Source organism: Magallana gigas, chromosome 6, assembly GCF_963853765.1.
Source record: "Magallana gigas chromosome 6, xbMagGiga1.1, whole genome shotgun sequence".
NCBI classification, from domain to species: Eukaryota; Metazoa; Mollusca; class Bivalvia; order Ostreida; family Ostreidae; genus Magallana; species Magallana gigas.
This window is the reverse complement of record NC_088858.1, coordinates 56248438-56261904: the sequence shown is the minus strand read 5'-3', so window position 1 is coordinate 56261904 and position 13467 is coordinate 56248438. Positions and strand designations below refer to the sequence as shown.

Genomic DNA, 13467 nt, shown 5'->3' with positions numbered 1-13467 from the left:
CATATATCTTTAATTAATATTTAAACACACACTCTCACAAACTGTTGTAAATTAAAAATGTAAAATATCAAACCATATCATTATGATATAAATAATCATATGGTAAACAATTTCAAAGAGGATGTTTGTGAAGATCACAAAATTTTAAAATAGTACCACATTTACAATGTTTTCATATATGGTTTAAAAAATAAAGCTTACTTTCTTTTCTAAACTTTCAATGTAGCAAGAGAACATATAAAAACATTGTGCCTGCTGTTCAATCTGATTCAATGTATGTTTATATACCTACTTGAATAGAATACTCATTAATTAAATTAAATGAGGGAAGAAAGTTTCTGAAATCTCTACACAAAGAGCAGATAACTCCAATTCAGTTCAAAAATTTTGTTTGATAAAATAAGAAAATGTATTAACATTATATTTCCAGTCCATGAATATATGCAAAAAATCATTGATACATGTTTGTTAAGTAACAAGAATTTTTTAAGGTACCACTAGCATAGAAATGGTGGGTTCTGATGTCAGATGTATCACTGATCGAAAGAGGACTGCCTGGTGTTTTACATTGACAGCCTCTTTTGAAACATGACTCTTTCAATTCACAGCCTGAATCATATATGTATACAACCAATGCAGTCTCACTCATTTAATGAGTGGAACCATACAACGTCCAGAGTTTATGCTGCATTATGTGGCACACAATTCTTTTCATTTATATAACACTATCATCATGTTCATGTACCGAGTTCTCATTCATACAACAGTTATCAATCCTCCTTAGTGCTCCGATCGACGAGGGAAGTCGGAATAATTGGTGTCAGTTTCAGAACTTCCGCTGCTGCTGCGACTTCGATGCTCTGCGTACAGGGCGGGGATATCTTCTTGGGATGTGGTCAGTCCCGGGGGTGGCAGGTTACACCCCCCCATGGCCCCAATGCACCTGTCTCTCTCAAACTCAGCAAGCTTTAGCTGTGAGTTTCTGTGTTCATGAATTCTGAGTTGGGACTCGAGTCGACTTGATGATCTATCATCTCCCCGCCGGGCGCGTCGATGAAGCAAGTGCTCTGTGGGCAAGCGATACATGGAATCAAAATCCTGCGATATTTCTGAGCTCTCTCTGTTTTTGTCAATCTTGTTTTGTTTCATTTTCTCCTCCTTCTGACTCTTGCCCCGTGCTTTCTCTTTAGATTTCCCCCAGGTTTCCGTGTTCTTGTCATACTCATTCCTGGGTCGATTTTTCTCGGCTTTCTGGGGAATTTCTCGAGGCGACTCTGCTCTTTTCTCCTCATTCAGTCGGTCTTTCTGCCTTTGATTTGTGGATTTTTTTTGGCTTCCTAAATTTTTAGAGACTTTATGTGAATTTTCATTGAGTTTCTCTTCTTGTGACAATACAGGGTTAGCATTTAGAAAATTGGTGGCGTTTTCTGTGTATAAACTAGATGATGATGTCACAGCTCTATCCAGCTGGTTGTCATTGTCTTTGGTCACTGATATCTTGAGGTCTTTTCTCACTGCACTAGCTTCAGTTTGTCTAATAGGCATCAAACTAATTCCATTGTCCACTTGCCTCTTCTCTTCTCTGGTTTGCAAGGAATTTGTTTGGCAGCTATTTTTAGAAGCGGAGCGGTGTCCAGTTTTCTCTTCCTTTGGAGAAAGTTGTTCTTTTTTATTTTCTTCATCTGGAAGGCTAACAATCACTTGTAAAGTCAGTTCCTTGGGGGAAGGGTATGAATTATCCAGGAAGCTAAGTTTCTCTGACATCTGTATCAGCTGAGTGATATCCGAGTACTTGTTGTCTACCTTGTCTGACAAACTCTCGGATGATGAAGATCTCGATACATTCTCCATGTTTTTGGCCAGGACATGGTCCGTTGCCATGGCATCTGTAATCTTGTTCATGTCACATGTCCGCCCGCACTGAATGACAGGCTCCGTCACTTCAGTCCCCAACATCCGGCGCAGCGTCTTGGGCGACAACTCGTCAACCTACCATACAAAAAGTCATCGCATGTAAACCAACATATCAGCAATTCTCCAAACTTTAATTTGTTGAAGTACTGTACACGTGTGTATTTATGATTGGGCTGGGGGGAAAAAACCACATCGTTTGTTTTAACCTTAAATGTTATCTATAAACATCTTAATGTAGGAAGGAAATGTACAAAAGAAATCTTCACCGTTTTCATAACCATATTTCATGAGTTTGAGTGGCTTTTCCTCTCTGAAAATTCTGTGCAAGAAATAAACCATTCTGGTGGGAGATGCCCACTTATAAAGACGTGAGAAATAATCCCTATTCTTATAATAAACAGGGATTCCACAGTTCAATGCTAATGTAAATTCAATATTAACAAGAAAATAAGTTTTGTTACATGTAAATTTTACATTTTATTTCGATGTGTTACTCCATGATTAACTACAAATAAGTTTAATTTTGTTTATTCCTAAATAAATCTGTAATTGGGATATGGTATGAAATGTCCAGGTTCAACAGAATAATAAATATGCTATGTTGGGACAATGGCGAGATCTGCATAATTATACACAATGACATATATTAAGTAAATCATCTATATCATATACTCATAAATTTCCTTTCTTGATACTGTTAATTTTACAGAGTGTGATCCGATTTTCCGAATTATCACACCATGGTTATCTGAATCTATACCACTACTCTCTGAAACTGACGACAAAGTACACAATGAAAAATGTCTGTATTTCTCTCGTTTTGAAAGAATTTGTTTCAAAATGGTTTAGTTCATGAGGTTAAAAAATGTAGAATTAAATCAACAAAGACAGTTTTGTTACCTTTACCTTTTAATGGAAGGTTATGTAATAGATTATCTTTATAAATAGTGATTTGATCCAAAGAGTCAAATCATGTCTTGTTACCAGGCACAGATCATCTGACCAAACTCAGTGCAATCTGATGAACTTGATATGATCCGACCCTTTGAATCAAGTTACTGATTGATAATTCATGTATGCATATATATTCTAATTGGAAAATAATTGAGATGTAACATGTATCAAGAATAACTATTTGGTTTTAGGGTTTATTGTCAATCATAAATCAGTTAAAATATACATGGGCTACACGTTAAAGAGTTGTTAAAAAATCAGATTAACCCATTTTACAATGACTGACCTCATTTTCTACATGGAATGATCTAAGTGCAATAGGTTCATCATCAGGACACCTGTACTCGGCCAGGAAGGTGTGATCCAGGGCATCCTCCGCGGAGATCCGTCTGTCCGGATTAAACAGGAGCAGACTCCCCAACAGATCCAGAGCTAAAAATAGAACACTGGAAGTTAAGGCTAAAAATAGAACACTAGAGATCAAAAACTGAGGTTGGATAATGATCCTACAAATTTGTCCTATACTTGCCCATAAACATTTACATGTACATATTTAACTGACCGATGACACACAACCCATTGAACATTCAAGACATGATGGGATATCTAATATAATTCATAATTAAACTGATGTCATGAAATCTCTGATACAAACAGATGGGATATCCAAAATAATTCTTATTGACAAATAGATCCCCAATACACAGCTCACCATCCTCAGATAGGTCCTTGAACTTTGACTTTAGAGCTGTTTTGGGTGACCTTGACCTGATACTGAGGACACTGATGGGTAACACCTGGGTCAGCTTGTTCCACTCATTGTCGTTGAGGTGAGTCACGTCCAGGATTCGGCCGATCTGGTCCATCTCGTTACCCCCAGAGAACAGAGGTTTACCTGTCAACATCTCGGCAAATATACAACCGACACTCCACATGTCTATGGCCTTGGTGTAGTCTCTAGGGGAGATAATCAGCTCTGGTGAGCGATACCAGCAAGTCCCTACTCCGTCTGTTAGGTAACCCTGTAAAATAATGAAATACTTGGTGAAATTATAGCAATATGATTAAATTCAACACTAATTTAATTTCCTGCAAATTTAATTTTTACCAAGATTCAATGACAGTTTACATTATTTGACGGGAAATATATATTCAGCTCATAGATTCTATAACTTTATATTTTGTTACATTTTCCCTGTAAAAACTTAGAAACATTAAGTGACATTTATCTTGTTTGGACCTGTATGCAGTTGGTGTCAGACAGGCAATACAGACTTAAAAAGAATTCTCTTAAAAAGACTATTGCAAAAACAGCAATATGTATTGATTAAAAAAAAAATAGAAGCAAGTTATACTTTATGTGAGTATTCCATATCAACAATTCTGGCCAGTCCAAAGTCGCCAATCTTTAAAGACAGATCTTCGATATTGATCAGTAGATTGGAAGGTTTCAGGTCCCTGTGGACGACGTTAGCTGAGTGGATGTATTTAAGTCCTCGGATCAGCTGGTAAAGGAACAGACACACATGTTCCTCAGTGAGGACCTGGGCCTGAATCAGCTGCTGGAGGTCTGTGTCTAGTAATTCCTGAACCAGATACAGGGAAGTGAGTTCATTCAGAGGGATATTACTGGAATGTCCAGCTATCTGGTATCCATTTGGACCAAGAATCTCATAAACAGTTACAACATTTTCATGCTTGAGTCTCCGCATTATTTTGATTTCACGTAGAGCATATTTGCAGCTTTTCTTGTCATGAAAGGCAAGTTTCTTAATGGCTACGGCTTTGTCACAGTCCCTGTCAATTGCAGAAAAAACAACTCCGCTGCCACCGAACCCTAGCGGCTTGAGATCCACAAACCGTGGATCCACCAGGAAGCCAGCAGTATCATTGTTTGAGCTAACAGACGACGGATTTCTTGCCATCTTGAAGATCTTCACACTTCAAATCTGAATTAAAATACAATAGGTGCATTAATCTAATTACAACACTGCTTGTTTTAGCAGGACACTTTCAAGTTATTAATATGTTTAATGCTTAGATAAATATATTACAACATAAGTCAAGTAAGTTAGAAACAATGAGAAATGTAAAAAGTTTTCAAGATGTTGACAAAACAATAGTGCACGCATTGCCTTGCCCACTTTCAACAATACTTTAAATCCTGATAAAAAGGCAGAGATATAAAAGAAACAGGAGATTGACAAACATATTTACCAATAGATATTAAATATATAACACCATCTTGACTATCTTTTTAACCTTATTCTCTCAGTCATCATAAGTCATGTCAACAGAAAAAGGAACAACGGTGCTTGACAGACTGTGTCACGAATGATTCGCTCATTATTCATAAAACATTCGAAACTTATGAGAACACGGACGTTCAAACTATTAAATTGAAAAAAAAATCAATTATACCATTTTATTATGTCAACGTCTGATTTATAGGAGAAAAAACGGTGTTGACAAGTCTTGGCAAAGAGAAACGAGAGTTTGAGACAACCCCTAAAAATTGAAGCGTTTATGAAACTAAGATTTAAGATTTGGTAACCCTCGGTAGGTATCCTTTATCAAATAGATATTGTTTGTATCCGTCCGAAATGTGCCGAAAGCTCTTCCTGGTGACGTCATTATTCTAGGTGGAAGACAGTAGTAAAGATGGCAAGCGCTGTTCAACAGAACGTGGAAAATTGGAAAGCCAAGCTAGACAAAGTGTTGCACGAGAAAAATGGATTCACCGATCTTCTTGAAAAGGTGGAGCAGAAGACTGGCGTGCGCAGACTTTACCTTGCAATCGGTAATGTTAATTAATTTGCTTTTCTTGCTCTCCGGTGACGTGATCAGTGTTCACTTGAACAGCTGGCCTGTAAATTTCAACATATGTTCCTTATCACAATTTTCTGAATCATTAATGTTTAATAGACTATTTTTAATGAAGTTAGACAATATTAAACTGTTATAGTGACAAACATGAGCTGGAACCTTGAAAAATATGTTTTCTTAGGGTTTGTCCTGGTAGTGAATGAAATCCTTATAGATCACGAGATGACACCGTGACAACGCCTCACCACGTTGTTTTAGCCGGTGTTTTATATTTCTCATTTTTTTCATTCATAAGTAGATTTGATACATCATGCTTGTATTACCATGCATTTCAATCTTGTAAAATTATTTTGAAATCGGTTTCAAAAAAAGAGAATAATTGAACTGTTGAAGTACATGTGTATTAGAATATGGCTGTAACAGGTTGGGACCAATTGCCCAAATGGGATTTAAAGCCTTTATGGGATAAGATAACCGAAATGGGATATAAATTTAAAGTGCAAAAAATGAAAAAATTCTTAATATTAATCTGCATCAATGTATATCAATACAACTTTTGGTTAGCGAGTTTTCCTATATATTAAAGCAGTTACTTTGTATTAAGATTGATCCCCAAAAAGTTTTGGATATACTGAGGGATCAATCTCGGTAAAAGTACTGTTACTGCTTACCAAAAGTTGTTACATTTCATCTGTTCTAACGCAGATTAAAAAAAATTACCATATTTTGAGCAAAATAAAAGCTTTCTATTTTTTGCACTTTAAATTTATCCCATTTGGGCGATTGGTCCCAACCTGTTACAGCCATATTCTTGCACACATGTACTTCAACAGTTCAATTATTCTCTTTTATATGACCATAAGCATCATTTTCCAAAAACTGTACAGTAATATAATGATGGGAAAGCAATGAATAGAGTTTATTTTAATTCTGTGAATCAGAGGTCTGTATAAACTAAAGCAAGACCAGATGATTTGTTCAGGGATATAACTGTCAGCCTTTGAATCCTGGACTTGATCAAACTTTACAACACAAAACAGGCTGTGGTTGCGTAATGTCTAATGTTAATTAATGAAGCATCCTGTAGCCCTATACACTGACAATATGGAGAAAACAAGCATCATTGATATCAGTTTTAAATTCATTCGACCAGCATTCTTGCTTGCTCAGACTTTAATGTCTTATGTTTTTTAAGTTAGGAATGTTAATAATAACATTATGATTGTTTCTTTTTTAGGACTCTTTGCTGTAGTGGTTCTGTATTTGATGGTGGGATATGGAGCTCAGTTCCTGTGTAATTTTATAGGCTTTATTTATCCAGCATACACATCGTAAGTAAATGATGAGCAGACTGTCAGGCTTTTTTGTCCACGGATCAATATATCATACATACCATGCAGCAAACTTTTATAGGACCCCTCCTTGAAATCTATGGCTTATGAGATTACTTGTAGGCTGTATTCAACTTGTAGGGTAGTTGTATGAAATTCACACTAAAGAGATTTTAAGAGTGATAACAGCCCTTAGACAAGACTGTAAAATGTGGAAGTTTAATGTCCCCGAGCAAAAATTAAGCATTTACAGCTGAGTGGACTAAAATAAAGTGTCACTGCAGGCATATTATAATAAGCTCAGTCAGATTTGAACCCCTGACCCCAAGGTCACTGTCCTTGTGATGACCTCTGATGGCATCACACAGGATTTCATTTATCCTAGAGCCCATTCATACATGTTCTTCTTGCACAGATCCGTGCATCGCTGTGTAATAACTATAATAATTGGTTGCACACCTTGATACTAGCACACCTTGATACTAAGTATTACTGTATTGAGCTGTTTTTTACGGGTTTCAGTCAGGATAATACAGATATCCAATTTCCATTCAATGCATTGATGAACAAAAAGCACACATCAAGTATTAGAATAATTTTTTTTTACATAATTGTGGATAAACAACCTTTGAGTTGGACTGTGTATGTTTTCTCTGTGACGTACACTAACATCAGACAATGTTTACAGATTTAAGGCCGTAGAATCCACCAACAAGGACGACGACACGGTCTGGCTGATCTACTGGGTCGTCTACAGCTTTTTCGCTCTCCTAGAATTCTTTACTGACATCTTCTTATTCTGGATTCCCTTCTACTGGCTTCTGAAGGTAAGTGTGCAGGGATTGGCTGGTTACACTACATCCACAGAGCCAATCACGTTCACTCGTTTACCTCTCCCTCTATGGTAAGTGTGCAGGGATTGGCTGGTTACTCTACATCCACAGAGCCAATCACGACTCATTTACCTCTCCCTCTATGGTAAGTGTGCAGGGATTGGCTGGTTACACTACATCCACAGAGCCAATCATGACTCGTTTACCTCTCCCTCTATGGTAAGTGTGCAGGGATTGGCTGGTTACACTTCATCCACAGAGCCAATCATGACTCATTTACCTCTCCCTCTATGGTAAGTGTGCAGGGATTGGCTGGTTACACTATATCCACAGAGCCAATCATGACTCGTTTACCTCTCCCTCTATGGTAAGTGTGCAGGCATTGGCTGGTTACACTATATCCACAGAGCCAATCATGACTCATTTACCTCTCCCTCTATGGTAAGTGTGCAGGGATTGGCTGGTTACACTATATCCACAGAGCCAATCATGACTCGTTTACCTCTCCCTCTATGGTAAGTGTGCAGGCATTGGCTGGTTACACTATATCCACAGAGCCAATCATGGCTCGTTTACCTCTCCCTCTATGGTAAGTGTGCAGGGATTGGCTGGTTACACTACATCCACAGAGCCAATCATGGCTCGTTTACCTCTCCCTCTATGGTAAGTGTGCAGGGATTGGCTGGTTACACTATATCCACAGAGCCAATCACAGCTCATATACCTCTCAATCTATGGCTCAACAGTCTTATTTCAAACTGCTTGATCAGATTAATTTCTCAGGGTTCTCTGTGAGTCTATTTACTGTGCAGAAGCTCCAGAGTTCTTTTTATACCAGTGTAAATCATTTAGTGGTACATTATACAACTTCTTAACACCACAGTAATTTTCTTTACACTTTAAAAAGATCTGCTGCTTTTTGAAGGTTCAGCTTAGAAAACAAGAGTAGATTTGTTCTGGAAAAATCTGAATGCAAGTTAAAATTAAATAAGTCTTTGTCTATCCTTATGTTAACAATAGGTATTGTTTGTCTGGCATTACAACAAAATGGCATTGATCTCTGAAAGCATTGTGCTACAGTGGAATAATAAGTGATGGAGAACCCTGATTTTGTCCTTGTGCATCAGTATGGCCTGTTTGTTAAGGACATTTTGTTTTCCATCCATCACTTGATGGTCTCTCTGTTTTCAGTGCATCTTCCTTGTCTGGTGTATGGCTCCTACATCCTACAATGGCTCCCAGATCATCTACTACCGATTTATTCGGCCGTTCATCCTCCGATACGAAAAGAAGATCGACAGCGCCGTGGATCGGGCCAGCGAGGCCGCTAGAGAAGGTAAGGGAGGCGACCGAGTCGGAGTGAATGTACTTTGTCCTGTGCATATAATTTCATTATTCCTTAGTTCGTGAGACACGTTATTCACTGTGCATCTAAATGTCTTTTACGTAATCGCTGCATACCAATAAATGTCCCAGATCTAGATACATGTATTAAAAAAACTAAGATTCAGTGTTTTTTCTGCTTCAGCTATTTTTACTAAATAGTTCAGTTTCATGATTTGTGAAATTCATCATAAAGAATTCCTCTCTCTTTATGATGTTTAACAATACATGTATAAGAAATTGAATGTACATGTACTAAATATTATTGGTGCATTTTTGGTCAAATCTTTATTTAGTAAAAAAGAAGATGAAATAAGGCAGGTATAACTTTACTCAGTCCCCATACTGCTAAACAGACCACCGTGTGTTGCACTTTGTGTTTGTAATCAGCAGAGTTGTCGAAAACTGTTGGTTCTAAAGGCTGGTTAATAAAAAACTTTATTAAAAACACTGGTAATACTAGCCTATTAAGATTTTTGGTACAATGTGTTCTTTTCAGGATATTTTATTTTACAACTGGTGTTAAATATTATGATCTGTCAATTTTCCTTTGGACTGATTAGCACTAACAATCTACCAACTGATAAATTTATTAGTATCTTTCAATAAAGTTTTGAAAAAAAATTACACATCGTCTACTAGCTCCAATTATCATAGAAATCTTGGATGAAAATATCTTTAAATTCACAAATAAAAAAGGAACTTGGAAACATGCAATTTTATTGATCTAATGAGAGAAAGAAATTTCACTAGTCAGTAGAAAACAGTTGACATTATACTATGGAATCATTAGATTTCGTAGTGGCTCACTTTTCGTGGAATTCATGGGTACCTCTCATCCATGAAATAACATCCTCCACAAATTGATAAATTAGGGTAATAAAGTCATATTTCCTTTTATAGATATATAAGAATACACAAAATTACGTCCCCACGAACCTGTAAAATTTAAGCCATCCACGAAAATTGGCCCCCACGAAATTTTAATGATTCCACAGTAGTTTCTGGTCTCAAAGAAAGTGGTTCAGTTTGACAAGACCATTGAAATTGACAGACCAAATGTGCGACACTGTTTAATTTTTTCGACAACTCTGGTTCCCGGTGTAGTTTGTGTGGATTCTTATATAAACAAGAAGTCTCACATGCAAGCTTTGCTCTAAACTGATTCACTAAATTGGTTCACAGTCTGTGTTGATCGCTAGGCTCTGTTTAATATCAGTGTTTTCTGTGCTTATTAAGTGTTTGGCCTAGCCTTCAGAGCCACACAGAACGGTGAGTTACACAATGCCATGATTGTTTCATCCATCTCACACCCAGCATCCAACGGCTTGATGATCTCGCAAAAAATATATCTCTCTAAAAAATAATGTAACGGCATTCTAGGAGACTGTTCCTGGCATTTCTGCAATTACCAATACAGGATACTATTATGCCTTTTGCAAAATTTTCATAGAAATAAAATGTACAGACATGATTTTACACTCATTGGCATAGATAATATACATGTATTAATGTACAGATATTGCTGTGCTTTTTATCAGAGTATGATCAAGTGCTGGATTCTCAGTTCCTGCACCATTTTGTTGTTATTTTCACAGCTTTCGTTTGCATGCTTTAATTGTTGCTGTGTTCCGACCATTAGTCACCTTCAATATGTTTTCCCCGTACAATTGTTTCAAAATTGAGGGGAATAAAGGAAAAGAACTATTTACTTAATGGGTTTTTTTTGTTGTTGGAGTAAAGCATTGCCTAGTTTTAAGTTCTCAACTTTTAATTGCACAATATTTTGGGGACAGCATTTAGTTTTCAGCATCATGCAAGTATCACTATATGGTGCACTATATGTTGGTCACTTACTCAATAGATGGGGAGATTTGTTTGTCTTAAAAATGATACATGAATGTATTTAAATGCAAATAATGTACTAAATTATTCAAATATCATATACATTTACCGGTATGATAAAATTATATAGCCCCAGCCCACGGAAACTCATTCTGAAATGTTTGGATTGATCAGGTCCCACCATCACCAACTTTCCTCAAGTCAATACTCAGCCTCAAGTCTGAGTTTTTACATGTACCTCATATGTTTGTACTTTCTTTTAAGAATTTGAGTTGAGGACTGAGTTGAGTACTCTGAAAATGTTGGTGACGGTGGGGCCCGTATTCATACTCGAGTATTCAAAAAGTGAATAAGAATTTATTTAACTGTCAAGTGTAAGTTTGGGTTAAAAGCATCACAAAGAAGTTTGTGAATTTGTTTAACTCTAAAGTCTTGTTTTTATTTGTTTACAGCTGGAGAGGTGGCCAAGGACATGGCTAATGATGCGGCAGCTGATGCATTGAAGAAACAGTATTTAGATAACTCCGCCAAGACCGATTAAAGAATCGTGTCCACCTAACCTCATGACTTTAGTTTAACTTTATCCTAACTCCTTGTACCATCTGCCTCTTTCTCTGACAGCTTAATTCTACCCGTTTAAATATTCTGTTGATTTTTTGTTTGACATTCTGTGCAATACATCAGAAAGATTTGGAGAATCGCAGACTCTACGAAGCATTGTTATTGTGTGATTTGAGTACAGACCGATGTGTTCATACTTGATTGATCGAGTGCCACTAGGAATCTCTCTTTGTTAAACCTAATTCACTCCCAGGGTATCTACCAACAGTCCTTGTTTACAGTTTTAATTCCTGACAGAGACTTTTGTTTAATTTGTTGCTCAATTCTGATTGTATAGTGGGTTTATATAGTGGTATTTTTCTTCACATATCCAAAATGATTCTTTGCACTAACCGTTACATATCCGTTGGCAAGACTACGTGGATAATCTTCATTTATACAGGTGTACTGTGATCCGATAGTCATACTAGCAGTTTTTCCTTACTACATTAGACCTCCGTTTATATCTGTCTAGTCTACAGAGTTTTGTTTTCAATCAAATATTTTGATGTTGTACATTTGTAATTAATACTCTAAGCATTAGAAGTGGATTTATGATCGGCAGACTTCACATTATACCATTGTTACAGCTCTCCTTGCCCGCGGGCTGTATGGCATACCGTGTTAACTAGTTATTTTCTATTGTACAGATTTTTATCCCTTTTTGGTGAAAATATGATTCTAATTTTGTTTATTGATAATATTGAATATTTATGAATAATATTGTGAGATTTTGTATAATTTAATAATTTAAAATTTTTTAAAATATTTGCATGCAGTGATTTGTACATCTAACTGTATATATAGAACCTATTTATTGCTGTTTGAGCTTCTATGAACCTTGCAAATTATTTACCTCTCAACATTCCCTATTTATTATCACTTGTAAAGAATTTTGGAAGAACTATAATTTTTAAAATTCACTAGAATGGCTAAAATTGAAAACAACTGGAGTTGCCCAAGTTTTTTGGCATATTCTTTACCAATACAGGTGTGTTCAAAAGTCTACTGAAGTTTCACATTTTGATTCAGAAAGTTTACAGAGGATATCAATCGACCACCCAATGTCCATTACTGTTGTATAAATATATCAACTAGTTTAATAAATTCTCTAGAAAACATGTCATTTTGTTTTTATCAATGAGTTTTTATTCTTATCCCTAAATAACAAGAGACTAAGATGACAGGAAGTACATGTGTTTGTCAGTTGAGCTAGGAAGTTGGTGATACTAATCTCTGTGTTTAGATATTTAACTAAAATATTCAGCCAGAAAAAGTTACGGATACAAGGAAGAGTCTGGCTAGAAGATTTTAACCTAAATACCTTTATTTTAGCAAAGGGCATTGGAACAAAAGGGGCATGTACTAAACAGTGCTCTGACCTTGACCTAGTTCAAGGTCAGTTTAAACCCTTACCCATTAGCATTCTTTGGATCACCTCAGCTAGATTGGGCTGAGAGGAGAGAGCTACAAACAAGTAATAGATCACTTGCAGACTGCGATAATATTTGCAAGGCAGCAGTTGAACTTAGGATATGATACTGAATTGATCAAGATGTATGTGTTGTAATGCACGTATAGAAAACAAACCAGAGACTTCCTGTTATTCATTATTGACATACAGCATCCTTGTTGGGTTGCAACAGGAAGTGAATCTTGTGTAAATAATGAGCTTGAAAGTGTAAAAAATTTTGTTTAAAAAAATCAGTCGGTGGATTGCGGTGGGGGGCTGTTTTCTGATACAAGAGTACAAAAAATTCAGTTGGTGGGGGTCTACTGAG

General features: G+C 36.5%; 2 protein-coding genes across 7 annotated transcripts; one reads left to right on the top strand and one right to left on the bottom strand.

The window, feature by feature from the left end:
* On the bottom strand, positions 1 to 5241 carry LOC105317066 (uncharacterized). Of its 2 annotated transcripts, none has more exons than XM_011413601.4 (5): positions 5086 to 5241; positions 4224 to 4817; positions 3581 to 3890; positions 3155 to 3300; positions 1 to 1989 (listed from the first exon to the last, which is right to left on the bottom strand). In XM_011413601.4, the coding sequence occupies exons 2-5, from the start codon at positions 4791 to 4793 to the stop codon at positions 781 to 783; spliced, it is 2235 nt and encodes a 744-aa protein (XP_011411903.3). In that variant the 5' UTR covers positions 4794 to 4817; positions 5086 to 5241; the 3' UTR covers positions 1 to 780. The 2 variants fall into 2 exon arrangements, with proteins under 2 accessions (XP_011411903.3, XP_011411904.3); XM_011413602.4 differs by having other exon boundaries at positions 5131 to 5204.
* Positions 5242 to 5485: 244 nt separating this feature from the next.
* Positions 5486 to 12812, top strand: LOC105340399 (receptor expression-enhancing protein 5). 5 transcript variants are annotated; one of them, XM_066087949.1, is made up of 7 exons: positions 5487 to 5668; positions 6932 to 7025; positions 7714 to 7852; positions 9050 to 9194; positions 9538 to 9558; positions 10481 to 10513; positions 11539 to 12812. In XM_066087949.1, exons 1-5 carry the CDS (start codon positions 5530 to 5532, stop codon positions 9555 to 9557), a joined length of 537 nt encoding a protein of 178 aa, XP_065944021.1. In that variant the 5' UTR covers positions 5487 to 5529; the 3' UTR covers position 9558; positions 10481 to 10513; positions 11539 to 12812. The 5 variants fall into 5 exon arrangements, with proteins under 5 accessions (XP_034325933.1, XP_034325936.1, XP_065944021.1 ...); XM_034470042.2 differs by lacking the exon at positions 9538 to 9558 and having other exon boundaries at positions 5486 to 5668; XM_034470045.2 differs by lacking the exon at positions 10481 to 10513 and having other exon boundaries at positions 5486 to 5668; positions 9538 to 9562.
* Positions 12813 to 13467: the final 655 nt, after the last annotated feature.

Coding starts and splice junctions, on each gene's coding strand:
- LOC105317066 (XM_011413601.4), bottom strand. CDS start 4,793: ATGGCAAGAAATCCGTCGTCTGTTAGCTCAAACAATGATACTGCTGGC. Junction 3,301..3,580: donor CAAGGACCTATCTGAGGATG/GTGAGCTGTGTA, acceptor TTCTATTTTTAG/CTCTGGATCTGTTGGGGAGT. Junction 1,990..3,154: donor CATTCCATGTAGAAAATGAG/GTCAGTCATTGT, acceptor TTTGTATGGTAG/GTTGACGAGTTGTCGCCCAA.
- LOC105340399 (XM_034470042.2), top strand. CDS start 5,530: ATGGCAAGCGCTGTTCAACAGAACGTGGAAAATTGGAAAGCCAAGCTA. Junction 7,026..7,713: donor ATTTATCCAGCATACACATC/GTAAGTAAATGA, acceptor CAATGTTTACAG/ATTTAAGGCCGTAGAATCCA. Junction 7,853..9,049: donor CCTTCTACTGGCTTCTGAAG/GTAAGTGTGCAG, acceptor CTCTGTTTTCAG/TGCATCTTCCTTGTCTGGTG.